The 23277-nt window shown below is 37.4% G+C and overlaps 5 protein-coding genes across 13 annotated transcripts; all 5 read left to right on the forward strand.

Annotated features, from left to right (window-relative positions):
- The first annotated feature begins 384 nt into the window (after positions 1-384).
- On the forward strand, positions 385-1552 carry LOC111497316. Its single transcript, XM_023148085.1, has 3 exons — positions 385-735; positions 810-971; positions 1113-1552. Exons 1-3 carry the CDS (start codon positions 562-564, stop codon positions 1350-1352), a joined length of 576 nt encoding a protein of 191 aa, XP_023003853.1. The 5' UTR covers positions 385-561; the 3' UTR covers positions 1353-1552.
- Positions 1553-1842: 290 nt separating this feature from the next.
- Positions 1843-4109, forward strand: LOC111496977 (protein NUCLEAR FUSION DEFECTIVE 6, chloroplastic/mitochondrial-like). Of its 4 annotated transcripts, none has more exons than XM_023147577.1 (4): positions 1843-2107; positions 2177-2298; positions 3248-3291; positions 3824-4085. In XM_023147577.1, the coding sequence occupies exons 1-3, from the start codon at positions 1938-1940 to the stop codon at positions 3253-3255; spliced, it is 300 nt and encodes a 99-aa protein (XP_023003345.1). In that variant the 5' UTR covers positions 1843-1937; the 3' UTR covers positions 3256-3291; positions 3824-4085. The 4 variants fall into 4 exon arrangements, 3 of the variants coding, with proteins under 3 accessions (XP_023003345.1, XP_023003343.1, XP_023003344.1); XR_002720538.1 differs by lacking the exon at positions 3248-3291 and having other exon boundaries at positions 1848-2107; positions 3824-3918; positions 4011-4109; XM_023147575.1 differs by lacking the exons at positions 3248-3291; positions 3824-4085 and adding an exon at positions 2863-3239.
- Positions 4110-4974: 865 nt separating this feature from the next.
- LOC111496976 (protein DEHYDRATION-INDUCED 19-like) lies at positions 4975-7667 on the forward strand. 2 transcript variants are annotated; one of them, XM_023147573.1, is made up of 6 exons: positions 4975-5223; positions 5366-5505; positions 6096-6173; positions 6255-6538; positions 6904-7020; positions 7264-7667. In XM_023147573.1, the coding sequence occupies exons 1-5, from the start codon at positions 5139-5141 to the stop codon at positions 7010-7012; spliced, it is 696 nt and encodes a 231-aa protein (XP_023003341.1). In that variant the 5' UTR covers positions 4975-5138; the 3' UTR covers positions 7013-7020; positions 7264-7667. The 2 variants fall into 2 exon arrangements, with proteins under 2 accessions (XP_023003341.1, XP_023003342.1); XM_023147574.1 differs by having other exon boundaries at positions 7269-7587.
- A 698-nt stretch (positions 7668-8365) lies between these two features.
- LOC111496975 (ethylene-responsive transcription factor 4-like) lies at positions 8366-9659 on the forward strand. Its single transcript, XM_023147572.1, has one exon. The coding sequence runs from the start codon at positions 8618-8620 to the stop codon at positions 9359-9361; it is 744 nt and encodes a 247-aa protein (XP_023003340.1). The 5' UTR covers positions 8366-8617; the 3' UTR covers positions 9362-9659.
- Positions 9660-10880: 1221 nt separating this feature from the next.
- Positions 10881-21324, forward strand: LOC111497467 (protein FRIGIDA-ESSENTIAL 1). 5 transcript variants are annotated; one of them, XM_023148268.1, is made up of 6 exons: positions 10881-11080; positions 11292-11395; positions 16678-17205; positions 17401-17630; positions 17712-19183; positions 19286-21324. In XM_023148268.1, exons 2-6 carry the CDS (start codon positions 11337-11339, stop codon positions 19313-19315), a joined length of 2319 nt encoding a protein of 772 aa, XP_023004036.1. In that variant the 5' UTR covers positions 10881-11080; positions 11292-11336; the 3' UTR covers positions 19316-21324. The 5 variants fall into 5 exon arrangements, with proteins under 5 accessions (XP_023004036.1, XP_023004037.1, XP_023004039.1 ...); XM_023148269.1 differs by having other exon boundaries at positions 17715-19183; XM_023148271.1 differs by lacking the exon at positions 11292-11395 and having other exon boundaries at positions 10881-11123.
- The last annotated feature ends 1953 nt before the right edge of the window (positions 21325-23277 follow it).

The raw sequence follows: 23277 nt of genomic DNA on the forward strand, positions 1-23277 counted from the left end.
AAGTGATGAGCAACAAAATAAATTAAAGAATTAGCCAATCATTTTCCACCCCTACCCTTCACCCTATGCTTCAAGCAAATTAGATGTTGACGTTATTATATAGATTGGAGTCTCCGGTCAATGCCAAGTCTTAATTTCATTAATTTCCCCTACTAAAGTAGATGAATCAATTTATATTTCTAAGATGCTTTGAATTTCCACTTTAGGAATTTCCTTGGAAAAATGTAAAAAATGTCCGTGATTCATTGAATATTACCGTAACCAAATTGATTTTTCAAACATAATCTATTTTAAAACTTTAATAAAAAAATATATATAAAAAAAAAAAAACAGAATAATTATTGAAGGCATGAATGAAGAACTACTTGTTCAGGTGCATTTACTATTTCTGTGTGTTTGTGGCCTTTTAGACGCAATAGAATAAATGAGAGAGAGAGAGAGGGAGAGGGAGAGATAGGCATACCCATTGGCATATACGAAGATTATGTGAACTTTGGTACCGAAATCAAGCCTGATTGTGATGTGTGACCGGGAAGAAACTAACCCATTTTTCTTCACCAAATGGCTAACCCCTTCTTGAATCTGCAGAAGCCCCTCGTAATTATCACCTTTTCCTTCAGATTCGAATCCCCCAATTCATATAAAACCCTTAACCCCTCTGCAAATCCCCCAATTCATTTCCTACATCTTCCTTTTGCGTTCCGATTTCCAGACACGAAACCCATGGTTTCAGAGGTTAACCGACTGAACCACTAACATTGCTTCTTTAGCTTGCCTCTGTGGTTTTGATTTTGATGCTAATTTTGTAGGATCAAGACATCCTCAATGGTTGGCCACTAGGACTCGAGGTTATGAACACCAGAGTTCGAATGGCAGACTCACAGAGGTTACCGCCCACGGATCCCTTCCCTACTTCGCACATTCCTTCAAGGAGTTTCTCCTCTTTGTCTTCCTCTGAACTCAACACCATGGTTCGTAAACTTATGATCTGCAGTTCTTTTTTCAAATTAGAGTCGATGAACTTTCCATGATTGCAGCCAAACAGACTTCGTTAATTAATTTATCTTTGACGTTTACCTCTGTTTGGCTTCTTCTCTTCCTGGTGTTGACAGTCCACGGCTTCGTTCTTCCAAGACCACAGCGTGTCGCTCGGCCGACTCATCGGAATAAGGCCGGGCGACAAGACGTGGTTGTACCTCCCGACGGACGAGAATGCGTGTGTATCGGCAAATTCCGCAAGCTTAGATACGAGGAAAACGAAGAGCGCTGAAATATCAGGCCGAATCTGCATTCCGATTCTGATCGGTATCATGTTGAAGATGATCAAAAGTCGAAGAAATTCGAGAAGTTGAAGAAGGAAACGAGATGAAGTGAAATTGGGCGAACGTAATTACAAATTGCGTCAGTTATTTTTCTTTGCGAGTTTTGGAACATTGTTGATGGAAGACGTGGTTATCGAAAATCTGGAACTTCGTTGCTTGCTTCTGAATTCAATTTATCTGAACAATCTGAATCAAAATTGAAAAGCGTTTAAGCTTTCCTTTTCCCGATCACTTTCCAGAGAAACAAACAGAAACCAGATACCCAGATTTAATCCAAAAGAATCTGGATTTAATGTCAAGAATAAATATTAAATTTAATAAATAAGATTTGAAAATATGATTATAATTTTTTTTATGTGAATTTTATAATTATTATTTAATCAATTTCAAAATATCACAGCCATAGTAAAGAACAATTGAATATAAAAATTATAGAAATAAAAATGATTGAAGGGTTAATTAATCAAGGGTTTAATAGTAATTATATACCTCGGCATCCAAATATCTGTACGTACGGTACAGGCGCTTACACACGAGTACAAAACGCATGAGGCCTTAAACCTCCAGAAAACCCCATCAAAGAGCTTTCAGAATTCCTTTGCCGAACCCGGAACCATGTCCTCCGCCGCTGCCATGGTTGCTAGGTCAGCCCTCGGATCTATCGTAGCCCGAACAACCATCTCCGGCAGACTTACCAGCGGTGCCAAATTGAAATCACTACGATCTCCGTTTGGCATCCCCAAGGGCAAGCAGAGCCCACTCTCCCAATCCCATTGCATTTCGAGGTAAAATTTCGATAGAACTTCTCTGCTATTTCGATTTTGTTATGCGTCTGATGAATTTGTATTGCGAAGGTTTCCTGTTGAGGTGAGTTGCTGTGTGGAATCGTTGCTTCCTTACCACTCTGCTACTGCCTCTGCATTGTTTACGTCTATGCTTTGCATCTCTTGTAGGAGCTACGGTTGGACCCCTGAAGGTATTTCCTAGATTTTATAGCCTAAACTTTCTATGTAAATACCTGATTGCTTTTTCTTATTTTTTATTTTTTATTTTATTTTATTGATCGAGTGTTCCTTCATGTACTACTTGGCTTTAGCTCTGTGTGTTGGTGATTCTACGTCCCGTTAATGGATAATAAGTTAGTTGGTTCTTATGGTTCTCTGTGTGTTGGGGTTATATTTAGGTGCATTAAAAAGTGCGGTTGCGTTTTTGGTGTTCATTGAAATTTTGAAAGAACATTTTTGTTCGTCCGGCTGTGAATTTATTGTTCACATTTTCGTCGGCCCATCTTTTACTCTCTTGTTATATATTAAGCTTTTCTTCTTTGGTATTACCGTCTAGTCATTGTCTGGATTTTTAACCAACATAGTTTAAAGGGCTCAATCTTGATTGTTTATTCAGGATGTTGAATTAATATTATACCATAATAACGAGAATAGCTTTGTAGGTCAAGTTAGCTCTGAATTTATTTTTCTTTGCTCATTGATGGCATTAATTTTAGTAACATGACAAGATGCTATTGATTTCTTCTACCACTCAGATTGCATTGATGATGTATGATGAATGTCGATGGTTCAAGCACTTGCCCTCTAAAGACAATATGCTGAAATAAAGTCATGTATTGCTTGTTTTTCATGCCCAAGTAGTTCAGTTACCTTGAGTTTTTATAGAAGTAGGAAGAAACAAGCTCATAACTGGGTTTGTGTAGGTTGATATTCATGTTGGTGAGGCAAAATTTTGTTATAATTCTCACTACCGATGACAGTTACCATCCTTGAGTTGTCCCTACTGAATGTTCTTTCTCTTGAAATTTCGGGACTTTGCATGAGTTCATATCCATTCATTATTACTTTCTATAAAATGGTGTTATTACATCATAGTCACCCCTGAAAACTGAAACTGCTACATTTGTGTTTATGTTGTAGATTCTTGAATAATGAATGCTGCTATTGAGCAGGACTTACCTAAGGTAATCAATTCTAGGTTAGCATCCTAGTCTTCCTCCTATAACTAAAAGAATCATTATAAAGTATGCTACAAACGTTCACAACATTGAAATTTTAATGTGGCATGCACAAATGGATCCAATAGATTACAGAGTGCAGTTGAAATGAGTCATAGTGCTAGGAGAATTCAAAGGGGAATAGGTTTTGGGTTTGTAAAACATATAGATGGTCCTAAGCTGGTAACTTCTTGAAACATAATTTCATGTAGCTAGTTTACAGGTATCTTGAACTATATCAAAGAATGGGTTTACATTTTTAGAGATGAATTTATTGGGCCTTTAGCTATTCCTATGACCGATACCTTGTGGCCATTACTTTTCATGATTGTCTTTATATTCATTGAAATATGCTGCCAGTCTCCCTTTAGTTCCATCCCCATCTTCAATCTCATTGTCTAAAGTAGGTTTCATACAATTTCAACAATGTAACCTTGCATCCATCGTCGATCTTTTTCTAGGATGTTATATATCTAATTCAACATGTTTCTTTCTCTAGGATCGTGAGAGATTGCTCATTGCTGAACTTAGCGACTTACTCATTTCCAAGCAGGAGAATAACTATGTACATGTTTGTTCATCGTGATGTTTTAGGTATAAAAATTGAAGTTTAGAATAGTTGGCTGTGCAGTTTCTTAGACAATGTTTATAATCTATCTCCATTTCCCGTTTTTGCTGTACTGTAGGTGGATGATTACTGTGTGTTGAGATGCAGTTCATCGATTATAGTAAGATATAGTTAACTTTGGTGTCATTCTATTTTGAGTATTTAAGAGGTAAAAATAGAAAATTGTAGAAACTGTTAATGATGATCTATTTTTGTCATTCTAAAAATAGAAATCAGTCTTATTTTGATTTTTGTTTTTGGAACAAAAAAATATTATTGTTCGTAATTTTTAGAACAATGAAAAAGAAAGTCGACTAAGATTTAACGGAGAAAACACTTTTGAATGGTTGAGGGCGGAGGACCTCTCACTCGGAGAAAGATGAGCAATATCTTAATTAGTTGAATTTTATTTAATTAAGGAAGTACGATTCATTTCTTTACACTTTCTCTAAAAAAGAAAATGATAAAAAAGCTTTTATTTAATATAGGTGAATTTATCGCAAATTGTTAAAGTATCTCAATCTAAGGAATATTCGTGAATTTGAGTTGTTACAAACCGCACAGAAAAGTGGATATATTTACTAGTTGCGAGTTTGAGTTATTACAAGCCCTAATTGTGACTGACACAAGATCTGTGAGTTTGAGTTATTACAAACTCTAATTGGCTGACACGATATCTATCAGGTAATATGTGATATAATATTTATTGATTTATAACAGTGACACAATATCTATTAATGATGAGTTGTTCTCATAGAAACCATATTGTTATAAGCCTCCTAGAAACCATGCTGCCCCTAATTAACTGACACAAAATCTACCCACCATGAGTCCCCATGGTGACTGGAAGAGTGGGTGGACAGAAATGGTTTGATTTCATAAACGCAAAGCCTTAGGCTTAGGCCTTACCTTACGTTAACCCCTCAACTTCAAATCCAATCTGAGGAGGAAAAGGTCAAATCGATTCCACCGAACTAACGGCTTTAATTCTTTTATTTCCCCCCTCTTCTTTTTTTATTTATTTTTTATTTTTTTATTTTCCCTTTTTTCTTCGTTTCCATCGATCCTTCAATCATTCACTCATTCATTCGATTCATTTCATCCATTTCGAATCACCTTCTTACGCTTCCTTCTCTTTCTTCTCTACGCCTACCTCCGGAAGCCAGTCTCGTCTCCCCACCTCTCTTTCGCATTCGAATTTCCTCAAATGGATTCCGATTTCTGGACCTCTCGCCTCGCCGCCGCCAAACGCCACTATATGTGGCATCATCATCATCCCAACTCCAATCTAGGTTTTCCTTCGTTTCTCCTTTTATTTTCTCATCTATGCGTTTGTTTTTTGTTTGTTGTTCTTCTTTTCCGGTGTGGAATCGTTGTTTCTTACCCCCTCTTTTCTTCTTCTTCTTTGTTCTTTGTTCATTTGGTTTTCTTCAGATCTATTGGGAATCGATGATTTGGAGATGGATGATGACGCCCGCCCCCATTTTCCCTGCCCTTTTTGCTATGAGAATTTTGATGTTATGTCCCTTTGTTCGCATCTGGAAGATGAGCACTCTTGCGAGACAAGAGTCACGGTACGTATTTTCCCTTCTTATTTAATCGCGCCTACCAATTTTATATGCTATTCACCTACGACACGAATGCTGGTTTTTTTTTTTTTTTTTTCCCCTCAATACTATTTTTTTTAGTTGGTTCGTTCATTTACTATTCTGTCTAGCGCTGCTGGTAGCTGCTCCTCAATTCATTCCCTTGTTTCATGTTTTTCATTTCGAGCCGCTACAGGATGACATGAGATTTATGGATTTTGAGATTGGAGAAATGTTTTCCAATCTAATTCATGATAGGTTCTAGCAATTGTTGTCTAGGACATTCTGCGGTTATAATTCTTTCTGACACTGCCAGTCTGCCAATCGTTGGGAGTAGGGTCTTCCATTTGATTGTCTAAAAGTTCGGCTCGTTGTAATATTATTTTTCTCCTTACCGATTATTTGATGAGATCCCCTAAGTAATAGAACGGAACTATGAGGAGAAATGAACTTGTTCCGCGTCTTCTTTTTTATAAGTTCTCTCTCTGTTTCTTGTGCTTCTCTTTCTCTGCTCCTCCAGGTCATTGTATTGTTTTATAAGAAATTGGGCTTCTGCTTAATTTGCATTTTCCTTGCAGGTTTGTCCTATATGCTCAGTTAAAGTCATGGGGGACATGTTAAGTCATATAACGTTGCACCATGGGCACTTATATAAGATATCCTTTATACTTCATACTTGTTTTGTCTGACTACCACCATTACTATGCGCATCTTGTTTGCTTAACTGAGGGGATCACCTTCAGAGACGTCGCAGGTTGCGTAAAATTGCCATCCCCAACAGTCAGGCGTTGTCCCTCTTGAGCCGGGATCTTCGTGAGGCTCATCTGCAGATGCTTTTAGGGAGCAGTGGGTACCGTACAGGCACCACTAATGCGCCTAGTGCAACTCATGATCCGTTTCTATCATCACTTATTTTAAATTATCCTGCCTCTGAAGTTGAGGATATCTCAAAATCCATGCTAACCAATGCCGAAGAGACGTCTTCAGAGAATGTGGCACCTTTGCCTATTTGGAAATCAAGGTACTTGTTCACCTTTGCCTATTTAGAATCATGGATTTCTCTCTTAATGTTACTCCTCAAGCCATTAGTGGTTTGTTCATCGTAAGGGGTTTGGTTAGATCAGGAAACTGTTATGCCTTTCACAATTACCTTATATGCCATGAATGAAAAGTCTCAATGCTTTAAACCAATTCAAGTAACTTCCTCGGCCTTTACAAGGACTCATCTCCGGTGCCAATGTAAGAGAAATTTTCCTGATCACCATAATCAAGTAACAGAGATCTGCCTATTTTCATCGTTGCGGGAGGAATTAATGAAAGCCACCACCCCCTTAGATTATCTCTTCCTGTTGTTTGGTATTAACACTTCTGTACACCTCTCTCCAGTTTTGATCCTTCTTTGAGCCAGGAAGAGCGGGAAGAAAGGATGAGACAAGCTATTGGGAGAGCAGGCTTTATGCGAGATATGCTTTTCTCGACCCTCTTAGATGACTAATGAAAGCAGTAAGTTGCTACAAAAATGATACAAAATTGAACTAATAAATAGATGTTGAATTAATTACTTATGGGCTTGGTTCTTATCGCTTTAATTATTTGTTGTCGACCCAATACCATCATACTCAGTGAGGTTACATACTCTTTTGATGATAACATCCTTCATTACAAAGCTCTGTGTTATTTGTTGATATTTTAATTGTGCTATGTTGTGATTATGTTGCAAGAAGAATTTGAATGTAAAAATTTCAGAATAGTGAACGAGAAAAGGGGAGCCTTATGCTCATTGGCGCTCGAGGGTCGGCCGGCCAGGACCAGGAGCCACACAAATACACCATACAAGGAGAAATTGGAGAGAAACTTCGATGGTCAACACAGTGTAAGAATCTCCGATTGAATGGCAACTATTGGGACTGGGACTGGGGCTTTCACTTCCAAGGAAATTATCAATGCTTTCTTTTCAAACCTTCTATTTTCATTATGACACAACAACTAGGTTGAACTATCATTTTGAAGTTGATACGATGTGATTTTATTATAGCGTGATATTGAATTGGACTTTGGTGTTATAATTGAGATCAAAGATATAATAATACCAATGATCATGGAAGGGAGCATTGCCTATGATGGTCACTGCCTTCATCCTTATCAATTCATTTCAGATATATCATTAAATTTGAAGGTAGTAAAGATTTTATTTTATTTATTTAAAAAAAGGTAATAAATTGGGGCTGGAGGGCGTGAAATGAACTTGACGAGAAGGAGCGTGAGTGGGAAATAGTCGGAAAAATGGACCGCTTCAATAGCTCTAAAATATGATCCCACGAGTTATTTATTTATTATTATTATTATTTTATGTATGTAGGCATGTATTTACTTATTTATTATCTAAAAAAAAGAGAACGCGCTAATGGTGGAGTTTAAAATTAATTAATTAATTAATCCTAAATCCTAGCTAAGGTAGGAAGCGAAATGGCAGAAGAATATGGCGACAACTTTTTGCACCTGCCGCTCCATACCACAAAGGACCACTTTCTTCTGTATTTTTCCTTTAAATTTTGGGAAGTTTTAAAATATTTTGAATAAATACGTAAAATTAATTTGATTTTTATTTATTATTATTTTTTAAAAAAGTTGGGTTAGTCGATGGGAGAGAAAGCGCGTGGTTAGGGTAAAAGACAAACGTAAATCAAGTGTAATATAAAACGCGGCCTTCCCTGTGGATCTGCTGTATCGACAACCCCACATGACACATAATTCGGGAACTAGATTGCGAAATTACCAACCACACCCTTCCGTCTAGCCGCCCCTTGCACAGTCAAACCTCTTTCTTCCCTCTGCCCCTCTCTCTCTCCCTCTCAACACCCTTGGCCACATTTCATCACAATCAAATCCTCGCCGATTCATTCGCCGATTTCTCCACCCCTTCTATAAAGCCCCACCATCACACGCCTACTCCTCGGCATCTCAACCCATTTGCCCCCTTTTCCCACCATCCTTCTCACCCAGTACCCAACGAAGAAGCCCATTTCATTTTCTCTGGAATCAAACGGACCCATCTCCCCCCTCTTTTCAATTCTTTCATTTGATCTGGATTTCCACAGTAATGGCGCCGAGGGACAAGGCGGTTCCCGTCAAGCCCAACGTCGGTAACCTTAAGGAAGTGCATTTTCGAGGAGTCAGGAAGCGGCCATGGGGTAGATACGCCGCTGAGATCAGAGATCCCTGTAAGAAGAGCCGTGTTTGGCTCGGTACCTTCGATACGGCGGAGGAGGCCGCCCGAGCCTACGATAACGCCGCTAGAGGCTTCCGCGGCGCCAAGGCTAAGACCAATTTCCCCTTGCCTTCCGACGGTCTTCTTAACCTTCACAATAAGATCAATAACAATAGTCAGAGCCCGAGTCAGAGTAGTACGGTTGAGTCCTCTAGCCGGGAGCAACCTCTGATGGTTGATTCCTCGCCTTCGAATCACAATCTCGGTCACGGTATTAGCGGACTCGCCGCCAACGGAGCTATCACTTTTCCCTTCCACCGCTACCAAATTCCCGTGATCGGTGATGCTTTATTAGCCCGCGCCATGCCGCCCTCCAACCACGTTCTATGTTTCGATGCAGCTCTTCGGGCCGGAGTAATCAAGAGCCATCCTCATCATCAGAACCAACGGCTACCTTTCGATCATCACCACGAAGCCGTGATTAATTTCCGACGCGAGTTCGGCAGCGGCGGCGGGGTACAAAGCGACTCCGACTCCTCCTCTGTCGTGGACATGAACAGCCAGGACATGGAGCCCCGTAGAGTAGGAGGCGGCGTGGATTTCGATCTGAACTTCCCCCCACCAGAATCCGCCTGAATTTTTTCCGTAACGAAGGTCGCACGATCGGCTGGGATTATTAATGATAAATTAGGTTATTTTTATAATAATCACTTTTCAAACGCTAAATATTAGGACCGGAGAAGAAGATGATACGACGATCATGTATAGGGAATCCGATCTCCTCATTTTTTTGCAGCAGAGAAAGAACCAAAACTCTTATGGAGTTGTGTTCCTGCTGTTCCTGTTATCGAGGAATCATTTTGCAATTACCTTTTTTTCATTTAATTGATTATCCTCTGGTTGGAAGGAAATTAACGCTCATAATTCATACAAACCCCTCTTTCCATTCTTCGTAATTATCCTCTTCTCTGAAACTGAATTAAAACAAAATTAACGTCCACGCCCAGAGAGAATATAAATAAATTAAAAGAAAGGGAAAAAGTGGGGCCACCTACCTGCGTGGCGGCCGTCCAATGTCGTGTTTCTGTGTGAAACCTTCGAAGCCGGTTTTTACGCGCACGACGCTCTCTGTGATTGGGGGACCACCCCATTCTTTTCCCTTACACACTTCATATTTATATTTTAACAAAAAATTTAGTGGAGCATTCAAAATATAAAAACCGGTCACCTTAGGAAAACGTCAAATTAAAACCAAATTGGGTATGAAGAAGACATAGTTATTTCCACGTCAAGAGTGACGTGGACAATGTTCCCATTATTTCAACCACGTCTTTTCATTTTCTTTTCAAAATTCTTTTAACATTGGTTATCAACGCAAACAGTCGCATGCAAATTTATAACCAACAAATTAAAAAAAAAAATTGTGGAGTTCCTATTGGGCATTATAATTTGGGCATTATAATTTGTTAATGAATGAGACGGAAAAATGTCAATTTATTTGCAAATTCTTTATTCTATTTTGAAAAGACGTGTTGTATTCACATTCAACCCATCGAAAAAGATTATATCAAAACAGGTCATCCCTAATAACCTAAACTATTTCTAAAATATTCCCCATAACTTTAATTCAATGTATTTCAATTTGTTTATATTTATTTATTTTAATTCAATGGAATTTGGGGCACGTGTTGACAGAGACACACAGATGGTCCCACCGGCAAGTTGGCGTGTCCGAATGCGACCGGGACCCACAACTTTAATTTATTGTTTTTTTTTTCATATCATTCTTATTTATGTTTCTCGCGCAGTATCTTTAAAAAATATATTATTATTATTATTTTGAGTCGGGAGAATTAATAATAGTAATAATAATAATCAGTAATGAGTGGGTGGCGGCGAAACTTGGTGGTGGGCCTGAGGCCCATGGGCGAAAAGGAGCGTGGACAACACGGGATTAAAGGAAGCGAGTTAGGTGCGTGGACAAAACTATAGAGAGTTGGGATTTGTATCCAAATACATGAAATGGACCGATTTCATTACAGCCCAAATGGCCCAAATCCATCCACCCATCTTCCACGTTGGCAAAGAAAAAGAAAGAGAAAATATTGAAAAAATATGAAGTAATATTTTGTAGGAGTTTCAATATAATTATTTATTTACACAGGTTGATCATCTTTTTGGAAGTACCCGAACCCCCGTTCTGCATTTTCCTTTTACTCGATTTCTACCATTGAAAGTTCTACGGAGAAGCTTTCCTTTGCAAACCCAGAACCAGGAAGTCGGAAGCTGGAGGCCCTAACTTTTGGATTTATCATTGCCGTCTTCCCAGTAGCTTCAATCTTCAATCTTCAATATGTAACTTCCTCTCTCTCCCTCTCGCTCTTTGACTGTATTTAAGGTGCGTCTTGAATCTTTTTAAGTTGAAGGTGCACAATTAGTTAAAATGTTCGATTTTTAGCTATCAATTTAATTTATAGGGTTTCTTTTCCTGCATAATCATTGTTATCTTCTTCGAGTATTCTGCAATTCCAAGGCAGTGGATTGAGTAAAATTAAAATGTTTTTAGGCCTAGCGATTGAAGTAAGGTAAAAGGTGCAGTGAGAAGAGGGTTATGCGCGGAATTTTTATCGAGCTTGACTCAAGAGGACATGCCCAGGTTCCTCGAAAGAAGTAGGATTTTATGATCCTTCCTGCATTTTGTTATTGAATGAGTTGCTTAGCTATTCAATTCATTACAGAACGTTGGCTCCATAAATAATTTTCTATTACTTTGAGAAGTTGGTTATAGGTTTCTATTTCGACCTTCAGTTTGTTTCCCAACAAAACGTTGGATTGAGAAAATATTTATACTTCGAGGAGTTGGTAACATTTGGTTTTCTTACGTTCATAATACGATTCGCCAATGAAGCCCATAGAAAAACATGAAATATTAGGAGGGACCAAGCATCACATTGTTCATCTCTCCCAAAGACCCTGCAAAAGGGCCCTCACGTAGACTCGCCATAGAAACCTCTCCTTCTCATGAAACGAGTCAACAAAGAAAGAAGTCCTTGATCATTCCTCTGCAACCCCTTTGCTTACCCCTTGAAGAAGTAGCTCCAAACTACATAAAGTAAATTGTCACCATAAAGAATATAGCCAAGATCCTCCGCTGCCTTCCCATAGAGAATGCAACACAACAACTCTATCAAATGGAAACTTCCTCGATATTCGATCTATGAGTTTCCACCATTAAAATTCGAGATACTTGTCTCTCCCTTTTGTCTTTTTTGAATTTGGCAGCCAGTTGGCTACAGTAGAACAACATGGGCTGGGGAGCAAGTAGTTTGTCTGGGATAGAGATTTTTTTTTTTTTGGTTGTAATTTGTTAATAATTTTTAGGTCAACACAAGAATGTAAAATTGGTTATTAGTTAGGAAAGAGTTTAGTTTTTGCGATAAGAGCAAATATGTTAGATATGTATAGATAGGTGAGACTGAAGGACAGGTAATCAGTATATGGAAGCTAGAAAATTTTTATTTGGAGAAACCTGGTCAGTGACATCTTGAATTATTGTGGGCCTTACAACTTTAAACCAGTATCATGCCCTTTCCATAACCCTCATCACAATTCTTATTTGCTCAACTTTGATAGTGAGAGATAATCTCAACACAAATCTAAGAAGACTGCAAATCCAATAGCTCATTGAATTATGGATAGGTTTGGAAGCAAGATCAGTGGAGAATTTAGACAAGAGATTTAGGGGCTATTTGGGAGTTAAGTTTGTAACTGTTTATTTATTCTTATTTTTCCCAATAAAAATATGCCTGGATTATTATCTGTTTAAATTTGTGTTCCCCTATTTTGTTCTAATGGATGAGTTGTTTTTAAGAACAATTGAAGTTGTTAATTTGTTATGCCTATAAAAATATAGACTTGATGAACAGTCACTTCAAGTATACAACATCATGTTTTAGAAGGAACAGGATTTGTTATCCCTATAAAAATAGTGCAAAGTATGGGCTGTGTTTTTCCGTACCATCCTTTTTCCTACGAGTTCTAGTTTACACTATTTTCAGCCTACAACTGGCATATGGTTCCTCCTGTTTTATGGACGTTGTCCTGATCTATCATTGATTCAAGTAAGAAGAGAGAACCTTCTAGTTACAACTTTATAAATCCTCGTTTTGGAAGTTATTTAGAAATGGGCAATTGAGCTTTCAATGATAAAGAAAAATGTATAGATTATTTCCTCGTCAATGTCTTTCTTGGAGGGCTATCATGGTGTAAAATGCATCCCTCTTTTGAAAGACTCCATTGAGATCACCACAGAGACAGTACTAAGTCTCGAAGCAAATTGGAATATTGAATATGAAGAAATTTTTTAAGAAACAATTTTCATGGTTATAAAATTGTAGAAAGAAGTTTATTCGTGTGAACAAGGCTTTAGTTGGGAATTTGTTAGATGATGAGCTTAATCTTTTCCTTATCTGTAGTCTTCTTGTTCTTAGTTCTTTAAAAATCATGTGAGAATTGAAAATGGATTTTATTGAGAAGGAAATCAACGACTTTCAACAAAATCTATTCTATAGGTTGAACAATTGTTTTCTTGAGCTTTAAAAAGATGAGAAGAAAATCAAGTGGAGAGACCCACGTCAAGTGCATGGAAGTTCGTATCATTTTTTTTTTTTTTTTTTTGAAGTTTGTATCATATTGTTTGAGAAAGTACTTAATTGATGCTAAAATCCAAAGGCAATGGATTTTAGAGGACTTCAAAGGTTCAACAATATCTAATTGTAGAAGATGTTAGCACTGTAGGCTATATATAATGCATGGGAAAGAAAGTGTGTAAACATGTGAAAATACACGAGTAAGAACAGAGCTTGTTTTGTGGTACCTACTAAGGTTTCTAATTGAGCTTGGGTGTGTTTTACAGAATAAAGAGTCTCAAGTTGAGATATATATGGTATTAATAAAATAATTATGGAAAAAATACAATAAAAATCAAAGATGAAGAAGCAATAACTTCTGGTTAAAACTTATAGAAATGACTTGAAGACTTTCATGTTCCTTTTATAGCTACATCTCAGGGTAGGAGGAGATGGAAATTGAATAAAGGCCTCCTTGGCTCAACATTTACATGCGCAAGGATACCAAGGCAAAATTATAGAAGTTGCGCCATTGGGGTTGGAGAGAGAAGGATGAGTTCCTTTGTGACCATAGAACTTCTCATCTTCCTCCATCCTCATTACCCTCCAAATGTTCTCATCTTATTGAAGTTTATGGTCTCAAGATGCGTGAAGTTCCTTCTTTTGGTACAAGAAGAAAACTGTGTAGGGGGTTAGGTATGTTGAGATTTGCTGGGGTATTTGTGGTTTTGGAGGTCTAGCCCTTTTGTTTTGCTTTGAAATCTTTCTTCTAGCTCTTCAGCTATGTTTTGGTGCTCTATTTCAAGCTTCTAAGTGCATTCTATTAGGTTGCTAGCAAGGTTGATAGCTCGACTATTATTTTAGATGTAATCAATTTTGAGTGTGTTTGGAATGTCGATTGATCAACTGCAGTGATGGTCGGTTGGTGATGTATGATTGAGGGAGAGTTGTGGGAGGAGAGAAAAAAAGAGATGAGGGAAACTGACGTTGATCTTTCACATTCGTAGGTGTGGGAGAATAGAGAAAGGGAAGAAGGAAGAAGGGGAGAGGAGAAGAGAGGAAAGGAAAAATAAAGAAGGTAGAGATGATAATAGAAGAAAGAAGGGGAATGGAGGAGAGAGAAAAAGAAGAGTAAAGAGAAGGGAGAGGAGAGAGAAGAGTGAAGCGAGAAGGATAGAGAGGAAGGAACATGGTGAAAAAAATATTTATACTTCTCTAATATTGAAGTAAAAAAGCACCTTGAGAAAACCAACTGCCCTTGGTTTTCTTAAGTATGCAAAAACAAAAAATAGCATTATTTATTGTTATTATCTATAAATTAGAGTAAGTCGGCCAGTCAGTTGGAATTGTGGTTTTCAGCCACTTCAACCAATCAAACATTTTTTTTTTTAAATCGATGCTGGTAGAATAGCCATCTTTAATGATTGACTGATGTGGTTCAGTTAGTTTGGTTGGTTTTCAATTTAGTTTGTTCAACCTTAGTTGTTAGGTAAACCAACATAACTTTTAAATATGCTTTTAACTGAGGGTGTTAATTTAGACTACCCAAATATTTTGAACAGCTAACTCAACCTATATGATTTAGGTTGTAATTAATTTGGATAATAAATAAAATGAGCTTAAAGTGGAGGCAAATCTTATATTTGATTGGGTGAGGTTAGTTCAACCTGGTGGTCTTAAGAACCGAACTAACCAAATTGGGTTTATAAGACGTTAACCCAATCGATCTCAAATTAATTTTCAACAGATTGGGTTCTTGGTTTCCTTAAACACCCCTATTACTAGTGCTCATTTGCTTCTATACAACATCCTTTTTAATTGTCACAACTTTTTGCTTGGTATACGTAAAGCTTGATTACGTTTTTCTTGTTTCTAATTAAAAAATTTTAAGCTCACCTTTATTCTCTCCTCGAGGATCATGGCCACCTCTCTATTAACATATAGAGATTTGAACCATAAGTCCATACAAAGGTATTAATGCTAATGATATCCTGTGGATTTCTCTTCCTCCAAGTTGATTTGAACCACTATGGATTTTTTTTTTTTTTTTTTTTTTTTTTTTTTGAGATTCGAGGTGGATTAAAAAGATTGTACTAGGTTGAATCAACCAGAGATCTTCCTTCCATTATTAGCGGAGAAAAGGTTACGTCTTTTGCTTAATTGGGGGATGAGCTATATGAAATTCATCTCTAGTGATCGTAAAACCTTCTATAAGTCTGCCTTCCTTAGTTTTGCGATGACAATGATAATCTGTCACCTCTTAGAATTAGAACTGCAAGAGAGGATCACTTTGATCAATAGCTTTGAAGCATACATGGAAACACGATTCTCCCTCCTACTTTTGTTAACTTTTGCCATTAATACAATTGAAAAATAACGCATAAATCCATTAGCACAAGTGAAAAACTTTTAAAAAAGAATGCCTCACGAGACTATATTTCCAAATTGGTGCCCACTATGCAAGAAACACAACAAATCATAAAGCCATTTATTTATGCACTGCACATACGTGCAGAATTCTTGGACAAAGATTCTCATTATCTTCGGATGACATCTCACTTTTTCTAGGGAGGTAAGGGAAATATTGGATATGACCTTATGTACCACCCCTTCAAGAATGGAAAAGTCCTACTATAGAAAAACTTCATCATTGCTTTCTTTTGGAATTTGTGGAAGGAAAGAAATCAAAAAGTATTCACGGAAAGGACACAGACTTGTACAAAAGTCTTTGACAATTCTGTTTACCATGCTACATTTTGGTGTAAATCGTCTAATATTTTTGCTTCTTATAGTCATACCTCCTTAGGTCTTTTCAAAACATCATGGATAATACATCCCTTTTGTATATTTCAATTATCATGAAATTGTCTCTTATTAAAAAAAATGCTAAGGAAGTTTAGTAAGAAGAACAGTTCTTCCACGTTTGTCTATCAAGTTGTTGGAGTCTTTTGTGGAACTGTCTTTTTTATTAGAAAGAAGTCTCTAAGAAGTTCACCAGCGACCAGCACCATTTCTTATTGGTTTTTTCGTGGCAGTACTCAAGAGCCTTTTTATTTTATTTTATATTTTTTAACTTCTAAAAATTCATCAGCTTTTGTATTCGAAACAAAAATTTGTTTTGATTGATTTAGTGTTAAACATCATTTTTTTAACACCATTTTTAATCAGCTAGTTTTGAATTCTTTTTGGTTATTTTTCTCATAGCCAGTTGCCACTTGATGTCTTGGTCTTCTTACTACCACATGAGAGATCTTTTGTCCCGTAGATACTAAATATAAAATTATTTTCTTCTCTCATAGATGACTTTTTTTCTCTGCGTCTCAGTGTGTACCTTGTAGATGTTTGTAATGATATGGACGCCAAGAGGCATGACAAGCACTTGAGATCGGATACCATTACTACCACTGAAAATTCTGAAGTGAATAAACTGTCCTCTGTAGGAGAAACTGAAAGTAATGGCAATATTGAATTTGCTCGTCTGTCAGGCGAGCCACTGGCAAAATTGGTGGAGCAATCACATGGAGAGTGCAAGAAAGTTGAATCAAGGAAGTGCCCAAAGGACAAGGAGACAGAAGATCAAGAACTTACTGTTGATGATAAGGATGTAGAGGCTTTGAGAAATAACTTACCTAAAGATTCTGGTGGCTCAATTTATAACAGCAAGGTTCCATTGTGCAATAGGGGAATTATAAATGCCAAAGTCTCCAATGGATTAAGTGTTACTGTAGAGGATTCTGATATTGGATTAGAAAATCACTTGGTTGGAGGGAATATTGGTAGTACGAATCCCGAGAAAGAAAGTACGCAAACGGACATGCAACTAGAGAATGGAAAAAACCAAATGGCATCAAGGTACTGACGATGGTGATTCAACAACTTCCTTCATTACTCATCAAAGTTCCATATTAACGATTGTGTTAAAAAAAAGCTGCCATACAATCATCCTTTTTAGCTAAAAATTTCTAATACGTGGTGGTTGTTTTTTTTCCTTGTCAAATGTCAAGGATAGTACTTGAAACAGCTCTTCCTAACATATAGAATTTCCAGATCAGCTGCTTCAAAGAAGAGGACAAGAAAGTTGTCTCCTGGTGCTGATGTTAATATTGAACAAAAACGCCCTGCTGCAGCTATCTGTGACTTCTATGCTAAAGGCTGGTGCATAAAAGGTAGCTCATGTAGCTTTCTACATATAAAAGATAATGCACACGGTAGTGATCAGCATTCAGAGGAACATGCTGGTGCTGTATATTTGAAAAAACAAGTTCAGCCCAATCAAGGTGAGATAGAGTAATTTATGTATGCAGATGTCAGAAATTCCTTCTCTAGCACCGATTTCTAATAGTACTTTCAAATGACAGCAGGTTTGCAATACAGTGCAGATGCGTCAAAATCACCAGTTTTTCATCATCCACCAAATTCATCTTTCCTAAAGGACTCTTCACTTTCTCTGAAATTCGGAATTTCTTCGGAAAGAACTTTACCAAGGGACTTCACCGAAAGCAAAGGATGGGATGTGTTGCATGAGAAAAATAAGTTTTTATTGCATCAGAGAGAGGACCCACTTCTGAGGGAACATCCTGACTGCCAGAAATTACCTTCTACTAGTTTTGATGTGTCATTTCCCCTTAATAGAGAGGGTTCGACAGCAAGGAATGATCAGCCTCCTGAGTTTGGACCCTCTTCAGGTGGCTTCGCAAAATTGAGTGTCATGGAGGAACCGGCTAATGTTGCATGCCCACATTTATTGAACGATTACCATTCTCCAGTTTTGAGAAGTTCTTTGAATTCAAATACTACTCTTACAAAGGGTGGTATTTTATCATCGCGCTTCACTACCTCTAATGATTCTTTTCCTTTTACACCTTCCTCAAGTGCAAGCTTCTTTGGTGCTCAGAAGATGTTCATTATTGATGGAGAACATCGTGTTTCTATGCCGGCTTCCTCCTTCACGAGAAGTTCCCCATTTTCTCCCTCTGAATCAGATAATTCTTTAATCAATGCATCAATGAATTCTTCAGATTACAAAACAAAATATTCTTGTGACGATTGGGAACCATCTGAACCTTTTAGACCGTCCTTTTTTATTCCTTCAATAAATACAGCAAGCCAGTATGATCCTTTCTTGGATAGCATTGAGTTACCGAGGAAAGTGGGTGGTTGTCATAATGTTTCTCTCGATCATCAAGGACGTGAAGAAGTATCGCCTCTTAGTACTTTACATAGAGCATCGGGTAATTATATGGTTCCTGGGAGCTCAAAGCCGGAATTTAATGATGATACAAGTTCTTTGTCCTCTCACAATAAAGCTGAGGATAAGAATGAAAAAGCTGGCCATGTACAAGGCACGGATTCACTTATGTTAGAAGCAGAAATACAAGGATCTTCTGGTATTGATGGTTGCAATGGTTCTAGGACTAGAGAGGATGATCACATGGGTCTCATCCGTGAAAAAAATGTCCCAAAAAAAATGAAAACGGATACTGATGGTAAAATAAACCTTTCAAATATTGCATTGCATGAAAAGGAATCTGAAGCAGAGAGTGATAGACAACTTGGTGATATGGATGGTAAGCATCTCATTGATGGAAATGTGCACAAAGAATCAAAAGCAACTAGGCACTTCCGGTCTGCTCTCATTGAATTGGTGAAAGGAATTTTGAGACCGAAGTGGCGTGAAGGTCATCTGAAAAAGGATGTGCATAACACAGTTGTTAAGAAAACACTCGACAAGGTTCTAGGTACCCTACAACCTTTTCAAGTTCCAACTACAGTGGAATCAGTTAAGCAGTATCTTTCTTCATCTCGTCCAAAGATCGAGAAGCTTGTTGAGGTAGGTATCTTTATTAGAAAGATGAAATACTCCGAATGATGTATATCATTGGCTCTGGATAGAATCTTTGTGGTACTGACAATTATCGACAATTATATGCAGGGATATGTTAGTAAATATGGAAAATCTTGAGATGGAAGGCTAATGCACTCTCTTTGGTAAGTTTCCTAAGGATTCTACAATTTAGAAGCCTTGAAGAGTTTGTCAAAGGTTGTTTTACAATCTTGATTCTTGGAGACTTGACACTAGTTGTGATGGTTATTATTTGACACATTGTGATATTTTCTTTTCTTAAGCATGCGTTCTTCCCTCACTTTGTTCTGTTTAATTCTGATTGCAAGTTTTGTTCGAAAATAGTTCTTATCGTCATATAACCTGTAAATCTGGTGTTGATTGTAAATAATAAAGCCCATTCTTCACTTAGTCGGGTGAAATTCTTCTCTCCAATCAAACAAAATAATGGTAATAAACATCCACTTATAAGAAATTACTAAATTTCTAGTTCAACGACTTCCAACTTGATTGATTCTAGCTTTCACTAATTATTCTATTTCATGTAAGCAGTAGGGAATGGTGTTAATTTGTTTTAATTTACTCATTCTAGAAATCTGAGATTAACGACTACAGATCAAGTCAACTCTTTGGTCTTAGGGAATGGTGTTTTCATTCTAATGATTTTTTTTTTTCTTTCCCTTCTCTCTTTCCTTTTTTCCTTTAATTGGTGGTACTTTTTGTAAGCTCCTTCAGTTTTGGGTCAACTTACGCCTTAGCTCCCCATCTTTTGTATCTGTTTTTATTGGTTAATGAAGTCTCTTGTTTCTTATTGAAAAATAAAGATTGATGAATTCTTGTTCTTAGTTGTAGTGCTTCGGAGCCTGTGTTTAGAAAGTTAGCAAAGTAATCTCCTTACCATTATTTTCCGTATCTAATTTCAGCTATGTTTTTCTTACTGATATGGACTTGCTGAAATTTTGAAGTACATTTTGTCCGAGAGAAATTAAATAGTATGTTTTCTTGTTGAAAATTCTCTTTTAGTTCCTCAACGTTTGTCTTATTGTTAATCATTCATTATTTTATAAAATCTTGATTGCTATGAAGCATAGGCTATAGACACATGTACGCATATGTACACATATACACATTTTGAAGAAAAGAACGACTTGAGATCAAATGAAAGAATGCACGAGGTTAATACAAAAGAGTAGAGCCCATCCAAAAGGAGCCAAAGGATGAGGGAAAAAACCACAAGAAAATGACAAAAGGGGGTCAAGTTCAAAAGGATGAGAGAAAAAGGATAACCACTGAAGTGCTCAGTGGCGGAAGCCCAGAAGGAGTCATTTAACCTAGCCAAAACCCGAACCTCCTCCTAGGGACTATCTTTATTACTAATGACTCTCCTATTTTTGCAAGCCAGATGTTCCATGAAGCTGCAAAGAAAGCTGCCTGCCTTAGAAACACACCCGAGGGTGTAATAACATCCCTTCCATCATAGTCCCGCACGCTCTGCTGCAAGCCATCTTAGTTAAGAGTCCAAGATTCTAATTCTTAAAGTCACTGAAGCAAATTGACAATCCCATGAAACATGGTCTAGACTTTCCACAACCTCCTTGATGTTATTACTGTGGAAAATTTTTGTGGCAAAAAATCTGACCTTTGGGATCTGAAGCTTCCAAGGCTAGGGGAACAAAGACACTTGTGGGTTAGACCCACGCAAAAAAGAATAAAAAGCTACATGGCATGCTAGAGCACCAAAAGCAAATATCTTTTACTCTTGGACGGGAGCAAAAAATTGGCCAGCAAAGACGACATGATGTAAATTGGGATCCCGCTCAACTGACTGAGAAGAAGGTTTTTTTTCCAAGAGGCAAGATGCTTTGAAACCCTTTCAATCATTAGGTTCCAGGAGGAGGCACAGTTAGACAATGATTAAAATAGCTTTTGTTAAATGATTTAATGAAAATTTTGTTAACTACAACTATTAAAATAGGTTTTTATGTAAAGTTTTTAGATTAAAATAGAATGTTGGAAAGTTTAGAGGTAAAAATAGAGCAAGCATGAAAGTTTAAGAGCTGAAGTTAGTTTTGTGTATTTGTTTTTGTTTCAGTGTTCCATGGACCTATTAAATATTCAACTTAGTTCTACAATGTCCTGATGTTATTGATTGCGGTAGCTATGACGTGGCTTCTCTTTTGCATCATAATAGATACGAATATCTGAGCCTGATGGCTTGCTCATCTTATTCTAAATTACCAAGTCATAAAGTCTTCGTTTTCTTCCTAAAATAAATGGGAATAGCTTGGACGTTCTTTAGATGCAATTATCCCCAAATAGCTTCATTAATATCTTGATTGGGGGATCTGGGGGAAAGGTGCCAGAACCATCCAGTCTCTTCACGCCCTGCTATCTCTCAGCAAAAAGGGGAACAACTGTGAAATGTTCATGAATGAAATTCACCCTCCCACTATGATGGACCTCCTATTAGTTAGGTTTATAGAAATAAGAGAAGGGAAGTTGATGAGCATGTCATGTGAGTGAGGGTGTGAGCTTTATTAGGGTGTTGGACCCGGAATGGGATTGTTTTGTTAATAATACTATATACTCTGTTTTAATGAGGGGGTATTTTTTGGCCAAGTGAGACGTGATATCAGGGAGTTCTCGAACTTTTCCTTGACCCCTGATAATCCTTTGATTATCAATAGTAGAAAAAGTGGTTCTTTTCAAAACCAGATTTTGAAATAACTTAGACCCTCGATACCCAGCTGGGAGAGACAAGTATGGAAGAGGTGAATAATGTGATATGCACCTGAAACTCTCAACCCACTCCAATCTTTTCTTTAAAGCAATTAATATTAGTTGCGATAGACTCAATCAATTGACACCTGAAGCTTTTTAAAAAACTATAGTCGATCTTGAACAGGTTAGAAATCAAAGAGGCAATGTACATAGGGAATGGGAGAGTGGCATTCGTGAATTATAGATGATTAGCATAAAAGCCATTCCTACCTACCGCGATACCTTCCACAAAACCAGACCTGAGACCCTTGCTTGAGCAGTCGGCTAAAGCAGTTCGCCATGAGCGTACCTTGATGAATTTCCTCAGAAGATATATATTTTTCATTTCCTGCAATTGAATAAGACAAGGAAATTATTATAAGAGATGCAGCTCCTGATCCACAATTTCTATCTAGAGAGAAAGCTCTTAGCCTTGAGAATGGCTAGAAGGAAATCCCAATCAACCCCCTCAAAAGGTCTAGTTTAGAAGCCAGACCTTTCTCTTTTCTAGTCTTCACAATCTTGAAGAATCTCATAACCACAAATGTAGAACCAATAATTTGTCTCTAACCTACAAACTGCCAGAATCAATAATTTGTCTCTGACCAACAAAGCCGCCTCAATAAGGAGAGATTGTATGATTGTATCAGTCAAAACAAGGCTTCAGCCTTTACATTAGAACTAAGCCTCAATCTTCTACCTCTAATTGACGTCTTTTAGGTTTGTTCCTGTGTAAGTGTTACCACTATTGTAATTGGATGTATAACCATCCCTTAAAAAGTCATATTAAGAGAAATATGGACTAAGGTTATTGCCTTGAACATGATTTATTCCATAGGTGGTACAAATGTGTCTTTGAGTTTTAAGGAAATAATGGCTAAGGTCCTACAGACATCCTATTTGACCCAGTGTATATTGTTCTCTATGGGCGGGATCTATCGTAGATGAACTCGAAACCAAAATTTATTAGAACTTTTCAATTTACGTTTTAATCAGTGCAAATCATTGAGTTCAATTGTTTTAAATATCACTATACTTTTAGCCTTTCCATTGGAATGCTATTACATTTAGAGGACTGAATTGAAGGAATTGAATTGTTTGATTCAACATGTCATATATTTTAGTCATCAGCCCTGAAAAATTCCTCGCCTGAGGACTTCATAACAAAGATTGAATCACGCCTTACCGGTTTATAAGCTCCATTGCTCAACAATGAATCGACTTCAGTGGCAAAAAGCTGTAGAATTAGGCAAGAGAGCATCGAATCAATGAGTTATTTCATGCCTTTTGGGCCTTGACTTTGCCTCTCTCGTGTACTTTTT

The sequence above is a fragment of the Cucurbita maxima genome, unplaced genomic scaffold (genome assembly GCF_002738345.1).
Source record: "Cucurbita maxima cultivar Rimu unplaced genomic scaffold, Cmax_1.0 Cma_Scf00023, whole genome shotgun sequence".
Taxonomy (NCBI): Eukaryota; Viridiplantae; Streptophyta; class Magnoliopsida; order Cucurbitales; family Cucurbitaceae; genus Cucurbita; species Cucurbita maxima.